Below are 24,706 nucleotides of genomic sequence, written 5' to 3' on the forward strand. Positions count from 1 at the left end.
TTCACCGCGCCGCTCAGCGTGGGTTGGGTTTAGAGGGTAGTTATGCGAGTTCTACGTCTTGCGGGGCCATTCTCTTGCAGGAAGAGTTGGCGCTGCCGTGCGGGAGATGCGAATGAGTTCTCCATCTCGTGACGCGACGCCGGCAACAGTAAATTCGGCGGGGGAAATGGCAAAAAAACCGAGAAAAACTAAAATGAATGAAAGTTTGATAGAGAGAAAGGCATTTATATGAGCGGGACATTGGTATGGGGTGTGTCGGCATGGCACTAAGACATATAGTTGGATTCACAGTCGTTGTGGGGGCCGACGTGCACCCCACCGTCCTCGCTGGGCAGGTGGAGTGAAAAGTCCGCCCCCTCTGCTCCCTCCTCCACCGCGTCGATCGGCTCCCGCCGGGCCCCCCCCGACCGGGTGATCGCCCCCTCCCCCCCGCGTTAGCGCCCTCTCTGAGGGAGGAGGCTGCAGCGCTGGCTCACCGCCGCACGGGGTTACTCCGCACACTCCCTCTTACACCACCTCTCACGCCAACGCGGTGCACAGCTGCACGACCGCACCCACACCTGCGGGCGATTCCCTCTTCACACGCGCACACACCACGGCTAACGCGAACGCGGCGGCGTGAACGCGCGCGCACCTGCGGGCGATTATATCCTAACACGCGCGCACTCGCTGCGGCTCCGCGTTCACTCCTCTCGCAACGTGTCGCTCCGCACGCTAGTCGCTCCACACACAAATCACCGACACCACACCGATGCTCTGTGCCAACTTTTATTCGTGCTTTATTTCCTCCTGAAGAAGACCGCTTGTGTTGCGATCGAAACGTCGTGGGTTTTTTGCTTTTAATTTAGATTTTTGTTTTCTATCTACGTGACTTTACCAAAAGAACCAAGAATATGAATTTTTGCAGTCACGAAAGTTTTCAGTCTAAATACCATATGGAGCCACTCACTACCAAGCACCTTTGGTGCATGGATTTTACATATGGTTATAGATTCATTTGAGTTTGTACACATATATAACATATTTTAGCTGTTATGTACTTATTCATATATAGATATTTATAAATATCATCGATCTGCCACATATTGCTTAAATGTCTCTCTTCACTGCATTTTATATTCAATATTTATTTTCCAAGAAGCAGAAATTACTTCAAAGACTGATGCCCCAAGTCGCATATTCTGATCCACAAGCCTCATGATGAGCTCCACAGCGGACAGGTGACAGCACGTCAGCAATGACTTCTTAAATCTATCTGTGCGGCGCTTTAAGCGTTACCCCGTCTGTGTGCATCGTGGGGTTTCTCCAGGCACTCCGGGTTTCCCCCCACACGATGAAGCCAAACGCTCATCAACAGAAACGGCCCAAAACAACCCTCAATGTGGGACCCTTCTGAGAATATCCTGGATAACCAAAGGGCAATGCCGTCATGTGCATGCACAATGTACGTTCATTACCATGCAAATAACCCAGCAAGGCAATGGATATCCATTGTAATTTATGTGCATTCGTTAATTCCCCAACCACTTCGCGCAAGAAGTGCTCACAAGTGACGTAATCACATCTACCCTCTTTTTAAGGAATGAAACAGGAGGAGGATTTATCCACAAATCCGGCGGTCTGCATTATGATGCCGGTTGTAATTACTGGCAAAACGTCGCACTCAAGATTGTAAATGTTGTGGATTTGCTCTCCAACACACCGGTGTGCTGTACTAGTAACACATTGGCACGTTCTGTTTACGTGACAAACCTTACTAATTGGCTGTGTCGAGTGGTGGCGGGTTTAACGACACATTTATATTTACGCGATCTAACTCAAAGAAACCTGTATTATGGCTGTATTGTGTTGTTTATTCAAAGGGCAATGCAATATAGTATCAGACCGTGTCCTACCCAACCCAATGCTCCACACCATCGCTCGACCGAAGAGCGGAGGAGCTGCGCAACGCCTCCACAAACTCCATTAATCGGCTCAATTGAACTCGACCTAAACATCTAATTTGCTTTCGGGCGTTCAGCCACGCGCAAAGAAGGAGAGTCCGAAACTTTGTACCGAGGGCCTAAATTTCAGATATTTGCGGAATGAGCTGAAAATTCTCAGCACACATTCACACCCCCCGCCCCCCCCGTCAGTCATCGGCCGCGCTTTGCAGGCTACGCGCACACACAGCGGCGGCAGAGCTTGGCAGGGCGCGAGGCCTACAGCAGGACGCAGGTGCTCGATCGGTTGCCATTGCTCGTGGGGCCCTTCTCGACGTACACGACGCGGTCGGGGTCGTTGAGCTCCTCGAAGAGGCCCGTCTCGATCATCTCCTCCTGCCAGGTTGCCGGGATGCATCCTGTGGAGAACTTCGAGTAGAACATCTGGTCCTTCTCGTTGAGCTCGATGCCCTTGGCCTCCGAGAACTCCATGATGTCGCTGATGTCCTTGGCGTACACCTTGCCGGGGTCGGGCACGAATGGCGGATTCACCAGCCCGGCCTCCAGCCGGAAGAAGTTGATGCTCTGGAAGTACGGGTGCTTGCGAGGGTTGTCGTCGTCGCCTCTGTTTGAAGGATGGGCCAGGGGGAAGGATGGGGGGTGGGGGGTGGGGCATGGGGGGAGGGTTTGGGTTGGTGGTGGTCAGTTGGCGGTGGAAAAGGTAGGTAAATTGGTTAAACTGAATATGACAAGGATGTAAATTGTGGAGTGACTAAGTGCTAAGTTATCATGACTGGGGGAAAACAGAACCGAGCAGTGCTGGACCATTCCTATCTAGGTGACCAAAGACCATAGGTGGGACAAAGTCATTGTTATGCAAGTCCAAGTCGAGTCGCAAGTCATCAAATTCATGACTCGAGTCTGACTCGAGTCCAAGTCACATGACTCGAGTCCACATCTCATAGGTGGGACAAAGTCATTGTTATGCAAGTCCAAGTCGAGTCGCAAGTCATCAAATTCATGACTCGAGTCTGACTCGAGTCCAAGTCACATGACTCGAGTCCACACCTCTGCCAAAGACTGGTTCTGATGTGATGTTAGCTGTGGCTGGGCATTCAAACTCAGGTCGCCAGGTTAATGGGAGGGATGGAGGCATTAGGATTTTAGTTGGTGGTGGTGGTGGGTTGGTGGTGGAGAAGAAAATAGGTAGAACGGCTAGATCGAGATTACGAGTAAGATTGCGATGAAATCCTTTTTCAAGATACGACGTGAAACGTACAATACGGCAATTATTGCAAAATGAGATCACAATGACTCTGTAATTGCACTTCACAATTTAATTGTTTTCGGATACAGATTTACTTGATCGTTCTTCAACTGCAGTTCACTCTATGTAAGCCTGCCATGAGCCTTACGAGGAAGGAATACTCCTCTATCAACGTCTGACCGAGTAATGAATTCATCAAACTGGCTCCTCACCGGCAGCCCAGTCTGTTGGCCGGCTTTTTGGCCAAGAGCTGGTCACAGATGTTCTTGGAGTTGGGGCAGAAGTTTCGGTGGAAGTAGGCCACGTTGTCCTCCAGCGTTCTCCGGCGCACCTCGTCCTTGGCCACCTTCTCCTTGTAGTCCTTGAAGGGTGTCCGCCCGGCGATCATCTCGTAGATGGTGCAGCCCAGCGAGAACCAGTCGCAGCTGTAGGTGTATCCCTCCTCGTTCATCACCTCGGGGGCCATGTAGCCGTTGGTGCCAGCCTAACGTGGGGCACGCAGTCATCAGAAGCCTTAATTACCCAAACTAAAATTCTTCTTAAATTTCGATTTAAAGCTTTCGTGACTGCAGCGATTCATCTTCTTGGTTCTTTCGGTAAAGTCACTTAGAATCGAAATAATAAAATAATAAAAATTAAACATAAAAAAATAATTCTCACTTCGTTTCGGCTGCTTGCGTTGTGGCCGAAACGTCGTGAGAATTATTTAATGTTTTATTATTTATTATTGTATTATTTCCCTTCTACGTGACTTTAGCGAAAGAACCAAGAAGATAAAATTCGTCTTCTTATTATGAAAAAATGGCAGCAGGTAAGGCCCACTGAGCTATGCAGCTCCTTTGTCGGAAGCGACCTGGCCACAGGTGGTGACAGGTCAACTAAGCGGCTTATCGTCGTGTGGACATTCATAGCGGCGGCCAAATTCTCTAAACGGCGTGACGTTCATTCTAAACGTGAAGGGGGAAACCCAACCCGAGGAGCCGGAGGAAAATCCACGCGACCACGGGGAGAGAGAGAGACACCGCAAACTCCAAATATACAGCAGGCGTCAGGATCGGGATCTAAATAACACGACCTCCTGTATACCGGGCGAGGGAGTTAACATCTCGCTACCGTGGCGTCATCTTGGCTATCAGCTATCAGTGTCACCACATCACGAATGCAGCAGCATTTCCGGCGTCGTTGTAATGACCTATATTGAAGCGTCATCGTGATTATGAGTGTTAACCGACGACTGGCACAGCCAGCGTTATCCATGCGATAATAATAATAGTCTAAGTCATAATCTAATGAAACGTCAATATCGGCGTCACCAGCACTACTGTGGCGACGCCAAGAGGCAATTTCTTTTTTAAATAATTATAAATTATGTTTTATTAAACTACCTATATCGAAGCATTGTCATAATAATTTTCAGTTTAAAACCTTGGCTTTCGCGACCAATATTAGCCATAATAGAGGGGTTTTTTTGGGTTAAATCGCATCAATATAAATGTGTCGTTAAACCCGGCACAGCCAATTTAGTAAGGTTTGTCACGTAAACAAAAACATGCCAATTCGTGACTAGTTCAGCACATCGGTGTGTTGGAGAGTAAACGTGACAAACCTTACTAATTGGCTGCGTCGGGTGGTGACGGGTGTGACGACACACATTTATATTTACGCAATTTAACCCAAAAAACAATAAACCTCTAATATAGTGATTATTTGTGTTCACCGACAACAACCGGTACAGCTAGCATTACCCACACAATCAGTGCCGGATTATCCTAGTAGCAACAGTAGCTACATATGTAGTAGCTACTTCATATATGTACATATGTAGTAGTAGCTACGGGCCCCGCATTTTCAAGGGCCCCGTGCTAAATGCTTTCAAGCTATCAATTCCGGTTGAGTGATTCTGCATTTGCTCTATTACTATAGTACTATACTGCCTTCAACTTTTATGAACGACTGTGTGTTTAGCGATTCATCGTATTATCTGGCTGTATAGTAAATGAAAAAATACAATTACTTTACTATTTTGATATTAACGTGTTTTTTATTTATTTAGGGCCCCTTTATAACATATGCTACAGGCACCGTACTAGCTTAATCCGGCACTGCACACGATGATAACAATAGTCTAAGGGATAATCGAATGAAACGCCATTATCAGCATCACCACCACTAACTGTGGCGACGTCGAGAGGCAAAACTTTTTTTTTAATATATAAATTACCACCGACGTTCGTGGCTTAGCTCTCAACAGCTCAGCGGTTCAAATACGATGTGGGGAGCCTGCCATTAGCTGAGTTGGAAAGCTCTGGATAAGCCCTGATTGACCGAGCGAAACAGCCAATCAAATTGAAATAGCCTGATCAGCGGGGGGGAAGGGGGGATTTGAATTGGCATAAAACACTACAGGAGTGCAAAGTACAAGAGAGATGAAGTAATCACCCGAACACATACAAATAAAACTAAACCATCACCATCCTACGCGAGGTTCGAGTCAATAAAATGCTTTCGTGTGCGCCAGTTCCCCTGTTCATGAACTTAGCACTGCCGCCATCGTCACAGCGAGCTGTCGACGCGACGTTGTCGATTGAAGCCAGCAGGGTCAGCACTACGACCAGCGGCCGAGTGATCACAATCTGTCCAGGGTCATTAAAATCTATCAAAGTGTCGTAATAATAATCTATCAGTGTCAAAGTTAGCGCACTGCGAGTGTGGCGACCAAGGGGAGCTTTGGTCCACAATGCCATCTTCGTTCTGGCAACCTCAACCGTTCCACCGCTGAGCCAAATCGAACCCGGTTCCTCCAGCTAAGTTCAGGTGCAATAAAAATAACATTTGCCAACAACTTCCCTCGTTAATAAAGGATTTTGGGGGGCGGGGTGGTTAGATCGCGTTAAATATAAATGTGTGTCGTTAAGCCCGTGACCACCCGACACAGGCAATTCGTAAAAGTTTGCGTCACGTAACCAAAACGTGCCAATTAGCTACCAGTTCAGCGCACCGGCTGTGTGCTGGAGAGTTAAACCCACTGCAACGTCTACAATTCTTACTCGGTAAAGTCACAGCCAAATCTGCTGATACAGCAAATCTGGATGTGACGGTCCCACCTGATGACGGAGACTTGTGTTGCCTCCGAAACGTCGTGATTTTTTATTATTTCATTTTTATTAATTTAAATGAAATTTTTTTTTACCTACGTGACTTTACCGAAAAAAACTAAGAGTATGAATCCTTGCAGTCACAAAAGCTTCAAATCTAGAGTCTACAATTCTCCCTCTCCGATCCTTCCGCCGACACCGCAACACCATACGCCCTCCGCCTAGGTCATCGTCGTTCTCCACCTCCTCGTCCTCTCCGGCGCTCACCCTCTGCGTGATGTTCTTCCCGTCGTCCTTGAGCAGCACGGCGAGGCCCAGGTCGGAGAGGCGGCAGTGGCCCGCTTCGTCCAGCAGCACGTTCTCGGGCTTCATGTCGCGGTAGATGATGCTCAGGGCGTGCAGGTGCTGCATGCCGCACGTGATCTGGGCGGCGTAGAAAAGGACGCGCGCCATCTCCAGGCCCGGCTCGCCAATCTCGTAGATGTGGTACTTGAGGTCGCCGCCGTTCATGAGGCTCATGGTGAGGCACAGGTGCGTCTTGGTCTCGTACGCGTAAGCGAGCTGTACCACGAAGGCGCTGTTCACCATCTCGAGCAGCTCCTTCTCGAGCAGCGCCATCTGCTCGCCGTTCTTCTTCTTCAGGCGCTTTTTCTCCAGCTTCTTGCAGGCGTACATCTTGCCCGACACCTTGGCCTGCATGGCGCACACCTGGAGCAAAAGGGGAGTGCAAGAAGGTCACATGACGCGGATGTAATTTCCTTTTACATTGTTATTAAGGCTCGAGGCGTTCACTAAATAGCTCAGTTTTGCAGCATGGGGTCAGAATAAGTCTCGGGAAGGTGATCCAATGCGAACCCAGCTTGAGTATAATGTCGTGTGGCTATTTGGGGCTTACCTTGTCACAGAAGAATAGGCGAGGTTCACCAAAATGTTGCCATCAGTTCTGTAACGTGGAGCCACGATAACTCTGGTAAAGGGTGACCCAGCATGGACCAAAGCTGAGTGTAAGATTGTGTTGTGATTAGGGACTTGCCCGATTGAAGACCGGGCAAATTGGTCAAAAGGTTATTGCCCAACACTCGGACACTAACCAGGGCAACAAATGACCGTTTTCACAAAGATCCCCCGTATAGCTTTAACAGACTGTAGGGGCAAGTGCTGTTAGCGAGCACCTATGAAGGCCGGAACGGTACACGAGGGGGTGGGTGGCCAGAACCACGACCGACCGCCTTTGTCTCCCCAGTGTTGATGTTTACACACCGCACCAGGTACTCATTTCAGGCTGAGTCGACCTAGGGGAGGCCCAGAACCGGTTAAGATAATCGTCACTGGTGTTGGCCGTGAGTGGGAATCGAACCCGGGTCGCCAAGTTCATAGCGCAGCGCGCTAACCGCTACACCACCGCTCCCTACGAGCCCTAGGGGGCATGGTTCTGGTGGAGGTCAGAGAGAGGGCAAGTGAGGACATGGCAGTCTGGGTGAACCCGAGAGGGCACGTGACCGGGACAGGGTAGCCAGGGGGGCCAATGGAGGGGCTTGAGGGGCACGTGATGCTCAGTTGAGAACCTTCTGGTGAGATCCAGAAGGGGGCGTGGCCGAAGGTGGAGCGAGGCCACGCCTCTCGGGAACATAAAGGGGAGGTCCCGAGAGCAATCGTGGCTGTCTGTTGGAATGGAACCCGTCAGTGCGACGTCTCTTCGATCCTCGGTCCTCGGGCTACGGTCTTTACGCTCGGCATCGTGGGTCAGGCAGTGTGTCACTGACTGACCCGGTTATGTAGTTACCCCATTGTGGTCTAGTTAACCCGTTGTTACGTTTATCTAGTTACCCTGTTGGGGTGTGGTGATAAACGTGTTGCCCCCAAGTTCAAATGTGTGCCTCCGTAGAACCCACTACATATGTATGAATGTAATAGGGAGTCACACTGATCTCTCGTAAACAAATATCTCATATGATCAAAAACATTTTCGTCTGAAGTTGTGTTGCCGTTTGGGACCGACCCTGTGGATGTGTAGTGGTGGTGTTGACGTGCGCCGACTGTGACAGTGATGGATCACGGGGCGGCGCGGGGTGCGGGGTTGGGCACGCGTTGTGGGCGTGGTGTGGACGCGCGCGCCGGGAGTGACAGATGACGGGGCGGCGCGGCGTGGGTGGTGAGGCACGATGAGATGTGGGAAAATAGGATCGTAGCCAGCGCCCAGCGATTGGTCGAATAAGTGGGTGCTCTCAGCGACGTCCGCAGGTGGGGTATAAAGGGGGACGCGCGAGAGCACTCGGGGAGAGTTACCCAGTTGAAGACCCGAAGACGGAGCTGAAGACCTAGTGCCCCGAGACCCCTAGTCCCGCCGTCCTTGTGGGGACCGGGGCCCTGTGTGGCTCGGAGGCGAGGCTGTGGGACCCGGGGTCCGACGCCCCCGTGGGTCGGGCTGGGGACCCACAGTCGAGATGGATACCCCGGGCAGGGAGTGTCCCGAGTAGCTCAGTGGCGTTAGTCGCCGAGTAGCTAAGTGGATGTTGGTCATCCGAGTAGCTCAGTGGCGTTAGTCGCCGAGTAGCTAAGTGGGTGTTTGTCACCGAGATACTAAGTGGATGTTGGTCATCCGAGTAGCTCAGTGGGCGTTAGTCGCCAAGTAGCTAAGTGGGTGTTTGTCACCCGAGATACTAAGTGGGTGTTTGTCACCCGAGATACTAAGTGGGTGTTTGTCACCCGAGATACAAAGTAGGTGTTAGTCACCTGTGAACGAGTTTGATAAAATAAAGAGTGTGTTACCCGTGAAGTCGTCTCCCACCGAGTTACTACATTACAACTGGCGTCAGAAGTAAACCTGTCTTCAAGAAGTATGGACACGAGGAAGACTACCCGTACCCACGAGCGAGGTCGGGACGACGACGGCGTACCGGGGACACCAACCTCGGGAGGAGAGGACGAGGAGTTGCCGCCGATGCAGCACTTCGCGGTGATGGCCGACGCTCCGCTTGCCTCCGACACCAGCCTCCAGGACGCGCACTCCCGGTTGGCGGAGTTGCTACTCGCCGCCGCCGCTGTCTTGGCCGACATCTCCGTTCCGGCGAGCGGAAAAACGGCTGCGGGGTTGGTGGAGGAAGCGACGTTGGAGGAATCCCGCCAAAAGGCGCTTCGCGCCAAAAGTCTGGAAGTTGCCGCCGTTTTTGGGGGGCCGCCACCGATTGGCGGGAAAGACGGACGCCACGTGGCCGGACACCTCCGCTCAGCGCAGCCCACGTCATCAGCGCGCGCCGGAGCTCTCCATTTTGCGCCTGACAACCGAGCCGACATTTTACACAACTACAGCGGAGCGCGGGAAAATCTCTCCGACGTCGACGACGATCGGGTCCTCCAGCAAAGATTGCCCGCGCTGTCGGCGTTCAAGGCGGATGGGGGCGACTGGGGAGCCTTCCAACGAAGGTTCCTCGCTCATCAGGAGATGTCGGGGTGGTCCGACACCACTGCCCTGCGTGCGTTGCCAGCGTTGCTTGACGACGACGCGCTTGCAGCCTTCACATCTGCTGCAAGGTCGTCCCGCTCTACGCTCCAGGCCGCACTACACCTGATGGCGAAGGTGTTCGGGCCGCCCTCCACGTGTCGCCACCAGTTCTACGATCGGCGGAAGGTGGCTGGAGAAACGACGCTCGCCTATCGCACGGCACTACTCGCCTTGGCGGACGCAGCTTTTCCCCGCATGGATAAGGAGGGGAAGGACGCCATGGTGACGGAGCAGCTGCTGGCGTTGGCCCACGAGTTGGGGGTCCCCATCAATGTGGCAGACGAGATGGATATCTGCTCCCTGGCGATCGCCACGAGCATTCACGCGTACGAGGTCCTCAAACGCAAGCCGGGGGTCGTCTGCAAATGGGCGGGGAACGCGGCACTGGCCGCCACGATCGCCGAACCTCAGCCAGCTGCGGATCAGGAGCAGGCCTTCGCTGCATCGCGTCCGGGGGAGTGGAGAACGGGAGGTCGTTCGCCCACACGTTCACCCCGCAAGCTGGAGCAACCGAAACCTACGACGTCCGTCGTCTGCTACAACTGCGGCCTTCGGGGTCACGTCGCAGCCGGGTGCCGGGCCCCGCGTCAGCGCGCCACAGGACCACGTCGGGACGACGACCAGGGCCACAAGTCATCCCAACAAAACCCGGCAAGTCGCGGCACCTCACACGTTCGGTCCACAAACACGGCACATTCGGGTCGCCGCTTGGCGGTGGGGGGTTCGCGGCTGGGTGCCGGGGGTTCATTTCGGCGAGGGGGGTCCGTACGCGGCCCGCAAGCAGTCGAGTGGTCCGAATTGGCCCACAGGATCGTGGCTGCGTCGGCCGGGTCGTCCGTGGTAACGGGGTTCATTGACGGGGTTGAGGTCCGGGTGCTTGTTGACACGGGTGCGTCGGCCGCCATCATCTCGGACCTTATTTATAACATTCTTCCCGTCCAAAGTAGACCCCTTCTGCCAGTAGACGTGCCATTTAATGCGGCGAATGGGGGATCCCTGGGGATCATCGGCCAGATTCGGGCGACTATTTGCATTGGTGACATCAAATTGGCGGGCCCTATTTTTGTATCATCATCGCTGGCCGTTCCCTGTTTGCTAGGTACGGACTTTTTGTCCAAAATGCCCATCAAAATTCTTATAGATCAGGCCTGCATAGAGCTTCCGTCAGGTCGGCGGGTTGCGTTCTTGACGAGCCCTACCAAAATGCGCACGGTTTGTGCGACGGTGCAGGCGCTGGCAACTCACACTGTACGGGTGCCCCCGGGATCGCAAATGTTAGTACCCCTTCGGTTCAGGAAGCCACTCGAGGTGGGTGCGGAGGCACAGGGGGTGCTGTTGGGGCCGTCTAACAGAGCCAGAAGGGGCCTCGACTTAGCGGTTGCTCAAACCATGGTGAGAGGGGACAGTGAGCCGTTCGTAATGGTCCTGAATACGGGGTCGCGGCCGGCCATAATTGCGCAGGGAACGGTGCTGGCTCACGCCGCGCCGCTACCCGTTGAGGAACGGCTCGTGGCTCAAGCAGATTTCACTGTCAAGTCGCATCCTCCAAGTGATGAGGGGACTGAGTGGTTGGACTCGTTGTGTGCCGGTTCTGCTAACTTGTCCGAGGTGCAATTGGGAGCATTGAGGGGTTTGCTACTCGAGTTTGCTGACGTGTTCAGCAAACATAAGTACGATATCGGCTGCACTGACCTGTTGCGCCACCACATAGCTACAGGGGACGCGGCCCCTATTCGTCAGAATCCCTTCCGGCTCAGCCCAGCCGAGAAGGAAAATGTGCAATCGGCGGTTAATGATATGTTGGCGGCCGATATCATTTCGCCCTCTTCTAGTCCGTGGGGTGCTCCTATTGTCCTAGTAAAGAAACAGGACGGGTCCTTGCGGTTTTGTGTCGATTTCCGCCGCTTAAACAAAATCTCGATGGCGGATGCGTATCCGCTCCCCAGGATGGATGAGTCGCTGGATGCCTTGGCGGGAGCACAGTTTTTTTCCACACTCGATCTGCTTTCTGGATTTTGGCAATTGCCACTCGATAACGAGTCTAAACCTAAAACTGCTTTCCGGACACCTGGTGGCCTATTTGAATTCAACCGTTTGCCCATGGGCTTACATTCCGCTCCCGCCACGTTCCAGAGACTCATGGAATTGGTTTTGTCGGGCCTCCAATGGGATACCTGTTTGATTTATCTCGACGATATCATCGTCTTTAGTCGGACTTTCGAGGAGCACCTCCAGCGACTGAGAGCGGTGTTCCTCAGGATGCGTTCCGCTAAGCTTAAATTTAAACCGGCTAAATGTTTTCTGCTTCGGGAATCGGTCAGGTATTTGGGCCATATCGTGAGTCGTTCAGGGATCTCGACGGACCCTGCTAAGATGCATTGCGTCAGCTCATGGCCAACGCCAACCTCGGTCACGGAGGTTCGCAGTTTCATTGGTTTCGCCTCCTATTACCGTCGTTTTGTCAAGCAATTTGCCACCATAGCCAGGCCCCTGCACGCTTTGACGGCTAAGGGTGTGAGGTTTCACTGGGGGGCGGAAGAGGAGGCTGCGTTCTGCTCCCTTCGTGACGCCTTGGTGCAGGCTCCCCCCTTGTGTTACCCCGATTTCACACAACCGTTTTTGCTTGACACAGACGCCAGCAACACGGGTATCGGGGGGGTGCTCTCACAGGTGGTCGGGGGGGTTGAACGGGTGGTCGCCTACGGTAGTAGAGTTCTTTCCCCCGCCGAACAACGCTATTGCGTAACTCGTCGTGAATTGTTAGCGATTGTGTTTTTTACACAGCAATTCAGGCCGTATCTTTACGGCCGTCATTTTACGGTCCGTACGGACCATGCGGCTCTACAATACGCTATGCGCGTGGCACAGCCATCGGGCCAATTGTCCCGATGGTTGGAGGTCCTTCAAGACTACCAATTCACGACGATTTACCGCAAGGGATTGCGACACTCAAATGCGGACGCCTTGTCGCGGTTGCCTCCGTGCACGGACTGCACATGTTTGTTGGGATCGGCGCGGTGCAAACCCCCGGTCGCCGGCACCCCGGGAGTTGCGCTCGCCGCCACTGACACCCCGGGAGAGGACGCCCCCACGGGGAGGGATTCGCTGTTGTCGTTGCCCCTCATTGAGTGGGGCCGTCTCCAGATGTCCGACAGCTCCCTACTTACGCTACGTCGGAAAGTTGGCGCTCCCGAGGTAGGGGAGGCGCGGGTCGGTTCCTGGGTGTGCAGACAGGGCCTTTTGATGAAGTGGGACAACATGTCCCGGCGTCACGTGCTCGTTGTGCCTGTTGCTATGCGGGGTAGGGTTGTTCTGGCAGCTCATGAACGGCTCATGCATCTGGGTTTTCACAAAACGCTCGCCCTAATCCAGCGAGACTATTATTGGCCGGGGATGGGTAACGACGTGGCGAATATTCTTAAGGGATGCGTAGGGTGCGCCAAAAGGAAACCGCCACCATTGGCAGCTAATCCACCGCTGCAATCCATTCAGGTTTCGCGTATAAACGAATTGGTAGCGTTGGACATCTTGGGGCCCTTTCCGGCTACACCAAGGGGAAATAGGTTCCTGCTGGTTGGCGTGGAATACTTCACCCGATGGCCTATGGCATGGCCGCTCGCCAACCAGTCGGCTGCGGCGGTGGCGGACGCCTTTGTCCAGGGTTATGTTTTGGACAAGGGCGCCCCCGAACGCTTGCTGACGGATCAAGGAAAGAATTTTTCGAGCGTTTTGTTGCGCGAGGTGTGCGACCTGTTGGGTACAAAGAAAGTGCGTACTTCCCCCTACCACCCGCAGACTGACGGGATGGTTGAGCGTCTGAACAGGACGATTACGTCTATGTTGTGCCAACAGGTCTGCGACGATCAGGTTGATTGGGACTTACAGGTGCCGGGGGTACTCGCGGCCTATCGAATGGCCCCTCATGCGGCGACGGGGTTTTCCCCATTTTTTCTTATGTATGGGCGGGAGGCCGATCCGGCCATGGACGTCCAACTGGGGATTTCCCAGCCACGTGCAAAATCTAAATTGGCAGACCACATCAAATTTAATATCGCCAAATTGACTGAAGCGCGGGAGGCGGCGAGGTTGAATTCGCGGTCGCGGCAAATTGCGAACGAGAAATTGCATGAGCGGAGGGTGCATACGCATGATTGGAAACCAGGCGATAAGGCCTGGCTGCATTGTCCACACGCACCGTTGGCTACGTCCCCCAAGTTGTTGAGACCTTGGAGGGGACCGGTGGAAATTGTGCGGGTTGCACGACCCCAGAGTATACAGATTAAATGGGGGAAACGCCGTTGGTACGTGCACCCCTCCCGACTGAAGCCCTATGCGGCACCGTGTGACCCCGTTCTGTGCCGTGACGACCGGGCGTGTGATGTGACCGTCGACTCGGGGAGGGAGGTGTCGCAGGCTGATCCTCACGTGTCTCCACCTGACCCACCCCCAGGTGCCTCGGGCTTGACGGCTGCTGACCGTCGGGAGCCTGAACCCCGGGGCACGCACGGGTCCTCGATGCCTGGCCGATGTCTTCCTGAACCGCCGGCACCACCGGACGTTCAACCGCGTCTGGTGCCGTACGACGGACCGGCAAGGCGGACTCGGGCTAGGGCTCAACAATTTTCATGAAGACGTTTTTTCTCTACACCGAGCTCGCCCGGTGTTCCCCTCTGCCGGGGTAATGTCCCGTTGTAGGGACGCTCGGAAAAAAGGGGACACTGCACGAGTCGAAAGAAAAAAAAAAAAATTTCCATTTATTTTCCTTTCTGCATACACATTGCTATTGTCACTCGCCGGTTTGTATATATTGTTCAATTGTCGCGGTGGCATTGGTTGATGGTTGCGGATGGTAGTGTTCGCGTCGTGTTGTGTTGTTACGTTAGTTGTTGTTCTTGTTGTTGTGTTGTGTTACGGGGCACACAGGGCGGTTTGTATATTTTTATAGCAGCCGGGTCGGCTGCGAGCTATGTGGTAGGGGGTGATGTAGTGGTGGTGTTGACGTGCGCCGACTGTGACAGTGATGGATCACGGGGCGGCGCGGGGTGCGAGGTTGGGCACGCGTTGTGGGCGTGGTGTGGACGCGCGCGCCGGGAGTGACAGATGACGGGGCGGCGCGGCGTGGGTGGTGAGGCACGATGAGATGTGGGAAAACAGGATCGTAGCCAGCGCCCAGCGATTGGTCGAATAAGTGGGTGCTCGCAGCGACGTCCGCAGGTGGGGTATAAAGGGGGACGCGCGAGAGCACTCGGGGAGAGTTACCCAGTTGAAGACCCGAAGACGGAGCTGAAGACCTAGTGCCCCGAGACCCCTAGTCCCGCCGTCCTTGTGGGGACCGGGGCCCTGTGTGGCTCGGAGGCGAGGCTGTGGGACCCGGGGTCCGACGCCCCCGTGGGTCGGGCTGGGGACCCACAGTCGAGACGGATACCCCGGGCAGGGAGTGTCCCGAGTAGCTCAGTGGCGTTAGTCGCCGAGTAGCTAAGTGGATGTTGGTCATCCGAGTAGCTCAGTGGCGTTAGTCGCCGAGTAGCTAAGTGGGTGTTTGTCACCGAGATACTAAGTGGATGTTGGTCATCCGAGTAGCTCAGTGGGCGTTAGTCGCCAAGTAGCTAAGTGGGTGTTTGTCACCCGAGATACTAAGTGGGTGTTTGTCACCCGAGATACTAAGTGGGTGTTTGTCACCCGAGATACAAAGTAGGTGTTAGTCACCTGTGAACGAGTTTGATAAAATAAAGAGTGTGTTACCCGTGAAGTCGTCTCCCGCCGAGTTACTACATTACAGATGCAAGGTTCACCCATAAACCTGCAGCCACGAATCTCGCGCTTGATTCTAATAGTTTTCCTACACGAGTATAGTCTTGATCATTGTTTTTTTCGGTAAAGTCACGTATGTAGAAATAAAATTTAATTTTAATAAATAAAATAAAAATAAAATAAATCACGACGTTTCGAACGCAACACAAGCGCTCATCATCAGGTGGAAATGGGGTAAAACACATAGCGAGGGAACACACAGGGGGACACCACGTACATAGCACACAGAGAACGGCAAACTACATAAGTGACTTTACCGAAAAAAACAATGAGTATAATTTCTGCAATCACGAACGCTTCAATTCTCGAGCATAGTCCTGTAAGAAAATTCATCAAAACATCAGCAACGCTTGTTCCCACTATCGCAGGGATGATCACAAAGCCTCGCTGAGCCCTTGAGTGGTTAAATAAAGAACGGTGATTTGAAGAGACACTGGCACTCTGAGGTCACAAATCAGAAACAGATCGAGGGCTGCGAATTTGGAGAGGAGTGGGGCTTACAGGGCGAAGCCGTGGTCGAGAGAGAGCCCTGATTATGCTTTAGGAAAGTCGAGTAATTCTGTAAATCCACAGCTTCAACTGGCTCAGCGCTTCTTTTGCAAGTTCTTAAGAGAACAAGGCAGTCACACAGCACGGCTCTCTGGACGTGTCTCCCTTTGCCACCGGTGGTGAGATGTTAACTACCTCGCCTGGTATACAGGAGGTCGTAGGTTCGATCCTGACCCTAACGCCTGCTGTATATTTGGAGGTTGCGTGTCTCTCTCCCCGTGGTCGTGTGGATTGTTTTCCTCCGGGTCTTCCGTTTTTTCCCCTTCACGGTTAGAAACGTGCGTTTAGAGTGTTTGTCTGCGATACATTTCCACGCGATAAGCCACTTCGTCGATGTATCCTTTGTAATACGAAGGAGATGTGTGTCTCTCCAGGGAAAGTACAACAGGCAAGTAGTCTTCCTCAGCTTTGTACGCTCGATAACAAACGAATTGATCAGGCACAGATAAAATCATTACCAAGGGGGGGGGGGTCATCATAGACTCCAAACTTACTTTGAAGGATCACATTGACCACACTGCGAACAAAAAAAAAACTGGCTTTTTTATCGACACAAAAAACTGCTTCCTAGCTAAGCTCCGTTTTGAGTTGGCCAGGGCTTCTGTACTGCCTTGATTACTGCGACATTTTCTTGGTTCTTTCGGTAAAGTCACGTAGAAGGGAAATAAAAAAAATAAAACATAATAAAATAATATTTAATAAAATATGTTTTATTTTTATTATTTTATTATTTCCCTTCTACGTGACTTTACCGAAAGAACCAAGAAGATGAATCCCTGCAGTCACGACAGCTTTAAATCGAAATTTAAATACTGCGACATTGTTTACCATTCTGCTTCCAGTTCCACGTTAAACCAGCTGAACCCCCACGACGTCATTCTGCTCTAAGATTTGCTCTGGATGGCCCCGATAAGAGCCACGATTGCGACCTGTATAAACAAGCTCATCTCACATCCCCTCCATGACCGCACGACGATTCGCCGGGCCGTGTTCATTCGCAACATCCTACGTGGCAATTCGGCGGAATGTGCGTTGGATATGTGATATGTTGACACCGCGGGAAAGCAGATCAAACCTAAGGAGTCCATTATTCTTTCTGTTGAATGTTCCGAGATAATGGGTTTTTACAGTGGCTGCCCAGCCCCCGTCTTTGTAATAATATTGCCACAAGATTATCTCCGCATTCACTGCCATCACTCAAGTCACTTTAAATCACTCCTTTACAGTGAACTCCTGCCTAGCTGCCACTGTATAAGTACCTAGGACGATGTGTGGATATCGCTTGCCTGTAAGTGACCTCTTTTGCCTTGTCCGCACTACTCTCTCTTTTTTTGCTGCAACGATGCTGTGTTTTGCTCGGTGCAATGTCGTTATTGATTGATGGCGCATTTATACATATTATATTTTTTGGAGATTTAAATTTAGTGTTTCTTTGGAAAAGGTGTGTTTTTCCACTGCAACGCTTTACGCCTAATCTTCCACTCGTTTTTATTTCTGAATTGACCAAAACTTTTCAAAGATACATTTTATATGTATAATTCTATGATTTATTTTCACGTGTTTTATTTATTCATTTGTATTATTCATTCATATTTCTCTGATGTGTCATGTCTGTCACGGGAACGGTGCGTTTGTGTTGGTGAAAAACCAACTTGAGGGCTTCCTAGCTCACAGGGAACTTCAAAATAAACTGAACTGAAGATTTGTGGCAGCCAGGTCGCTTCTGAAAAAGAGCTGTATAGCTTAGTGGACCTTACCTTGTAAAATAAATATGATAATTGTTTTTTTTTACTCTTTTAACTGGCAACAAAACTGACACCTTTTTTTTACAAGGAGTCATGTTTGCATTGACCACAATACCTGCGGTCGGAATGCAAAAAAAAATGCAAGCATGACTCCTTGTAAAAAAGGTGTCAGTTTTGTTGCCAGATAAAAGGGTAAAAAAACCAATTATCATATTTTGCTACTGGCAAAGGAGGTTCCAATGGTGTAAATTCTTACCCCGAGTTCTCATACTCTGATGGTGCATTGTCTTTGAGTTGTGCGCCTTTTGGCGTCGTCTGGTCCAATACCATGTGAGACTAGGCTCTAAAGAAAGCTGTCTCGGGTGTGGACCAATCAATTTCAAGGACAGTGCATACATTATCAGAGTTGTGTTTTTTTTTGTTTGCATTCCGACCGCAGGTATTGTGGTCAATGCAAACACGACTCCTTGTAAAAAAGGTGTCAGTTTTGTTGCCAGATAAAAGGGTAAAAAAATTATCTTATTCTTAGGTTTTTTTCGGTAAAGCGGAGCGGAGGTTTCGTTACCGGTCAGTGTGTTATAAAGGGGCCCTAAATAATAAAAAACACTTAAATATTAAAACACATCCATTTTTAACTTGCACAGTAAACGTATTGTTTTTTTTCATTTGTTATACAGCCAGATAATACGACAAATTGCTAACCTTAAACACCCGGTCGTTCATAAAAGTCGAAGGCGGTATAGTTCTATAGTAATAGAGCAAGCGCAGAATCACTGAACCGGAATTGATAGCTTGAACGCATTTAGCGCGAGGCTCTTGAAAGCGCGGGGCCCGTAGCTGCTACATATGTAGTAGCTACATATGTAGCTACTACACATGTAGCTACTACTTATGTAGCTACTGTTGCTACTGGGATCATCCGGCGCTGTTACCGGCAAGAGGGGGGGGGGGAGCCGCTGAGGTCTCCTTGGAAGGGGGGTTGCTTTGGGGAGCGGGGGGGGAAGGTTTGTGGGTTTAGGGTCCACGACAGACCCCTAAAAAGGGAGCTCGCTCGGGGGGCTTAGGCGGATAACATCTGGGGCACTCGACGTTGGCGGACGGTACCAGACTCGGTCACCTCCGCCTCGTCCGCTCACCTCTCCGAAGCCGCCTCTGCCGAGCATGCGGAACTCGTAGAAGGTCTTGTCGGTCACGGGCTTCCCCTCCAGCACCTTCCACTGGAGGAACTTCTCGTAGGAGTCGCTCTTGAGAAACTCGCGAAACGGCTCGCCCGACAGGAACGTCCTCATCTCTCGCTTGGCGAGCGCGATCGCCGCCTCTCGCTCCGTCGCGTCCTGCGAGCCCGCGGTGGCCGCGAGCGCGTCGCTCACGAACGCCGGCCGCTCGCCGGAGCCGCCCCGACGCAGGAACGCGAGCGCCTCGTTCAGCATCGCCCCTCGGCCGCCACCGCCGCCGCCGTCATCCTCGGCCAATTCGAATTTGGTGGCGGCGTCCGCGAAAGCCGCGACGCTCGAGTACTGCGGCTGCGAGTCGAGAAACTTGCGGAAGAAGTGCCTGCCGATCGGCTGAGCCTCGCACACGGAGCCGTAGTCGACGCTCGAGTCCGGCATGGTTTTGCGCAAACTCTGGCCCTGCGCCCGGGTGGGCAGCGCGATGCTCCGGCGAGCAGTCTCCTTGGCGCCTCCGTCGCCGGTCTTGCGCGCCTCCAGGTACGCCGTGTTGGCGATCAGGTTCTCCAGGCAGTCCATGTCGCACATCTGGGCGGCGGCGCTTTCGGGAGGTGGTCCCCGTTCTTCGCGGCCGGTTGTGTTCTCTTTCGCGTTTGCGTTTTGATGAGTAAATATACAAGAAAAGCCACTCTCTTGTCTGCGTTGTCGTCCGCTACTGCATCAGCACGTTTCAGCACCTGATGTGTATTTGTTTAGCTTGGATCTGGTGCCTTAATTGTTACGACTCTTGCCGTCTTTACTTCTTGTCTTGGTATTTACTTGTTTTTTTTGTTAAATCTTAGGTTTGTTGCTCATGAACCGTCCTTTCTCGTCTTATTTTTCTTTTATGTGTAATAAAAACATTAAATCCTCTTCACTTTTATTTCGCACTTATTGTTTTAACTTCTTGCAATCTGAAATATGTTTTTTTATTTTATTTCAGGATATTCTGCCTTTGTCCTCTGTCCCCCTCCCCAAATGTTCCGAATCTTCCTTCCTAATTGTCAGTCCTCGTTTTCCCCTGACCTACTGTCGTGGCTCATTCGCCTCCCTCCCGTTATTCCGAGAAGACGCGAGAGACGGAATTTCAAAAGAAGGGCCAAAGCGAGTAACCGTGGGATCCCACCAGCCGGCACCAATCGGCATGTTTGGCAACTGGCTACAGCGAAGTGGGGTCCGCTACCTTCCCGGCAAAATAAAGCTCCAGTGCATGCGGATTGCTAATAGCATTACACACAATTTGCATGCGTACCTTTCGAAGCCGATTAGCGGCAGTCTGCTGTTTTGATCCGAAGGGGAAAAGCACCTTAGGATTCAATTAGCGGACATTTACCAACCTGCTTTGTTGTCATACAAAATGTTAACGATCAACGATGGTCGAAATATACATCGGGAGACCGTGCCATTTGTCGTCATCGTCGTTAGCGGCAGCCACGATCTCTTTCATTGCTGAAAGGAGCCCTCCCTCGGCCCATGCCAAGTCGTTGTTTTGTATTTTGGGCCAACGATGGCTCAGGGGAGAATGAGAAAAATCATCGAACGTGGCGGTGACTCCGACTGCCGCTCGCCAGAAGTCAGAACGCGAGCGGCCACGGCGAGATGAACGCCACGAGCGTGACCTGTGTTGCGGCAGGCAGGCAGCGTGAAGGTCGCTTTAGTCACCTTCTTCTTGATTCTTTCGGTAAAGTCATCACGTAGAAGGGAAGTAATAAAAGAATAAAAATAAAACATAATAAAATAATTCTCACGACGTTTCGGCCACAACGCAAGCAGCCGTCATCAGGTGAAGACCAGGTCTGTCGGGGAGACAGCGTCTCCCCGACAGACCTGGTCTGCTTGCGTTGTGGTCGAAACGTCGTAAGAATTATTTTATTATGTTTTATTTTTATTATTTTTATTCATTATTTTATTACTTCCCTTCTACGTGAATTTACCGAAAGAACCAAAAAGATGAATCCCTGCAGTCACGAAAGCTTTAAATCGAAATTTAGTCACCTTGTTGGAGACTGCAGGACACTGAGGAGGACGACACTTTGCTATTGGATTCATGTGTAGGGAAACAAATGTTGGTTGAGCCGATGATAGTGAAGGGTGGAGTAGGAATTGCATGCCCAGACCAACATTTAATGGTTCATATTCTTAGGTTTTTTCGGTAAAGTCACGTAGGTTAAAAATTTAAATTAATAAAAGTTAAATAAAATAAAATAAAAATCACGACGTTTCGGAGGCAACACAAGCTTCCGTCTTCAGGTGGAACCGTCACAGCACGATAGCTGTATCACTTGATATTTTACTTTTATTAATTTATTTTTTTTACCTGCGTGACTTTACCGAAAAAACCTAAGAATATGAATCCTTGCAGTCACGAAAGCTTCAAATCTAGAAAATTTAATGGCTTAGAGTTGACTGATTGACTGATTTATTAAACCGGACTAAGATAATGAAATCCACAGGCTAAGACTCAACTAAAAAAGCCACACGTTATCGTCAATTATACTGTGCTCAGACTAAAATGGTAAAAAATTGTTTAAATTAGCAGTGCCCCCAAGGCACAAGGCAGAGTGGTATGGTACAGCTGTAGTACCGATAACTCCGAGTGAGGATGAAACCCCGTGTACGGTTGTGTTATTGTCCTCCTGCTGCTTAAAACTAAAAAAATATTTACTAAACTATTTTTCATGTTGCAAGGTAAGTCCCACTGAGCTCTATCGCTCTGTTTCAGAAGCGATCTGGCCACAAATGATAGCTCAACAAAGTGGATTTTCACGTGGAAATATATCGCAGCCAAACTATCTGAACGCGTGTTCATTCTAAATGTGGAGGGGAAAACCAGAGGACCCGGAGAAAAATCCACGCGACCACGGGGAGAGAGAGACACACAAACTCCAAATATACAGCAGCAGGCGTCGGGGTCGGGATCAAAGCCACGACCTCCTGCACACCAGGCGAGGTAGTTGACATCTCGCCACCGCGGCACCTAATGGGCTTGACCTCCATTAATTTAGAAGCGTTGCCCCAGCTGGCACGGGAATTAGCCCCGTGAGCCACCCAGCTCAAAGTACGCGTGACTTAGCCGGTCACTTCATCACGATGATGGCAGCGTGGTCGAAACGTATAAGGGGCCGTCCATAAATGACGTCACGCGATTTTGGACGATTTTTGACCCCCCCCCCCCCCTTCATCACACGGCGTCGCAAAAAGTCAGACCCCCCCTCAAATATGACGTCACAAAGCTCTGCCCCCCCCCCCAATAAAAAATATAAAACATGTTTCAAATCGCTTGAAACTATTGTCATTGTAGTGCGTATTTAATGTTGTAGGAGAAAACATTTATTAAAAAGTATATTTAATTAAGTGGAACGTGTTGTCTATATTTATTTAAAGTTGTGCATTTTGATGTGACGTCACATTTCTCAACCCCCCCCCCCCTCGTCACACATCGTCACAAATGTCTGACCCCCTCCCCCCCTAGGTGCGTGACGTCATTTATGGACGGCCCCTAACGGCGGCACGGTGGCGAGATGTTAATTACCTCGCAGGGTGCCGCGGGTCGTGGGTTTGATCCCGACCCTGACGACGCCTGTATTTGGAGTTTGCGTGTCTCTTATTCCCCCATCGTTGCGTGGATTTTTCTCCGGCTCATCCCTCCGCATTTATAAACGCGCGTTTAGAGTATTTGGCTGCTATAAATGTCCACGTGGTAAGCCACTTCGTTGAGCTATCATTTGTGGCCAGATCGCTTCTAAAAATACCTATATAGCTCAGTAGGCCTTGCCTGAAGGCTGGCACGGCACACAAGGGGATGTGCGACCAGCACCACGCTCGACCGCCGTTGTCTCCCCAGTGGCGGCATTTACACACCGCACCGGGTACTAATTTTAGGCTGAGTCGACGTAGAGGAGGCCCAGGGCCGGGTTGAGAGAATTTTCACTGGTGTAGGTGGCCGTGAACAGGAATCGAACTCGGGTCGCCGGGCTCGTAGTGAGCTAACTGCTACACTGCCGCTCGCCATCTGAATATGTGCCACTCTCTCCACACACACAACGCTCTGTTATCACCGAGTGAGAGCGCGATAAGATTCATCGTTTGACAACGAAAATGTGCGTCAAGATGCTTTGTTCAAAACGAGCCGTTTTTCTCCCTTCACGTTGAACTTCTGCACAACTACGATCTTCAGCAGTAGCAGCAGCAGCCATGCTCTAGCCACTGCTGGATGAAGGCTTCCTCAAGCCATCGACATCTCTCATTTGTCCTGCAACCGGACCAACCTTCATACAACGTTCCCGCACGTGAGAGCATTTTGATCGCTCAATCTCCGCGATAGGCGTGCTCCCGAGCGCGTCCGCTCGCTCGGCTGCCACTCATCATCTCGTGAGTCTTGACCCCCATAGCCACCACTCCTTGGAGCCACGTGTTGCCAAGAGCGTGCAAGGCGATGTCCACCAGGGGCTTTCAGCGCCAAGACTCGGCAAACACAGATTGAGAACGAACAGGGACGCAACTATTGGAGGAGAGAGGGGGGGGGGTAATTTGGCGAATCAACAGATAAACAATCTAACAAAGCATGTTAAGACGTTTTTATTTTTAAACAATATTGCAAGAATTAACCATCAATTGGGGAACAAAAAAATCCATTGTTACAAATGAACAAAAATAATATTTCCGAAAAATACCAAGCGTGAAATATAGTAGCCCAACTGCTAGTGTTTGTTACTGAACACCAGGATTTTCTGCTGACATACGCATGGAAGCAAGATACACGATAACTTAATTGTGAGTATTGCAAACTTTACATCTCTTTTTTTATTAATACTGTCAAACTGCGACACTGTCTTCATCTAAACCAGGGGTGGGGGACGTCCGGCCCGCGGGCCGTATGAGGCCCGCGAAATCATTTGGCGTGGCCCTGCCAAGGCAACCGCAGGCGGGACTCGAAATTCAATACATCTCGGAGCGAACCTGGAAAAGCAGTTGCGAGTAGCAGCAACATCATCAATACCAGCTAACATCATCACACGCCTCGCCAAAGAGAAGCAGTTCCAGCCATCGCATTAGGGGTGCGTTAATGTAATGTTTGGCCAAATATAACGGGCTAATTTTAAAGTTGATAATTTCGTATGGCCCGCGAATGATGTTATAAATATCCAAATGGCCCTTGGCAGAAAAAAGCTTTCCCACCCCTGATCTAAACCCAATACACGGTGCAACTAGAATAATATATACAGTATAGGTTTAGCCTACATAGTATTGTTATACGGGGTTAAAACCATCAGTAGCTATTTCGGTAAAAGTGAGTTGGTGAGAAAAGAGAGGGGCCCAAGTCGGATCTTACACAGCCTCTCCCTTGCAATCTGGAGTTGTGCCCCTGAGAAACGGTTGCACCTTAAATTTCGATTGAAAGCTTTCGTGACTGCAGGGATTCATCTTCTTGGTTCTTTCGGTAAAGTCACGTAGAAGGGAAGTAATAAAATAATAAAATAATAAAACACAATAAAATAATTCTCACGACGTTTCGGCTACAACGCAAGCAGCCGTCTTCAGGTGAAGAATGAGACACTGCCAAGCTAGGAGCTTATATATAAGCTGGGTTGGAGGTGGAAGAAGAGC

The 24,706-nt window shown here is 51.0% G+C and overlaps 1 protein-coding gene across 1 annotated transcript; it reads right to left on the reverse strand.

The window, feature by feature from the left end:
• Nucleotides 1-796: 796 nt before the first annotated feature.
• On the reverse strand, nucleotides 797-19,648 carry LOC144735615 (rhodopsin kinase GRK7-like). The gene is made up of 4 exons (XM_078618043.1): nucleotides 19,028-19,648; nucleotides 6,552-6,992; nucleotides 3,402-3,673; nucleotides 797-2,547 (listed from the first exon to the last, which is right to left on the reverse strand). The coding sequence occupies exons 1-4, from the start codon at nucleotides 19,646-19,648 to the stop codon at nucleotides 2,202-2,204; spliced, it is 1,680 nt and encodes a 559-aa protein (XP_078474169.1). The 3' UTR covers nucleotides 797-2,201.
• Between the last annotated feature and the right edge of the window lie 5,058 nt (nucleotides 19,649-24,706).

Source organism: Lampetra planeri, chromosome 56, assembly GCF_965212315.1.
Source record: "Lampetra planeri chromosome 56, kcLamPlan1.2.h2, whole genome shotgun sequence".
NCBI lineage: Eukaryota > Metazoa > Chordata > Hyperoartia > Petromyzontiformes > Petromyzontidae > Lampetra > Lampetra planeri.

Coding starts and splice junctions, on each gene's coding strand:
- LOC144735615 (XM_078618043.1), bottom strand. CDS start 19,648: ATGTGCGACATGGACTGCCTGGAGAACCTGATCGCCAACACGGCGTAC. Junction 6,993..19,027: donor GCAGAGGCGGCTTCGGAGAG/GTGAGCGGACGA, acceptor CTTTTGCTCCAG/GTGTGCGCCATGCAGGCCAA. Junction 3,674..6,551: donor GGAAGAACATCACGCAGAGG/GTGAGCGCCGGA, acceptor GCCCCACGTTAG/GCTGGCACCAACGGCTACAT.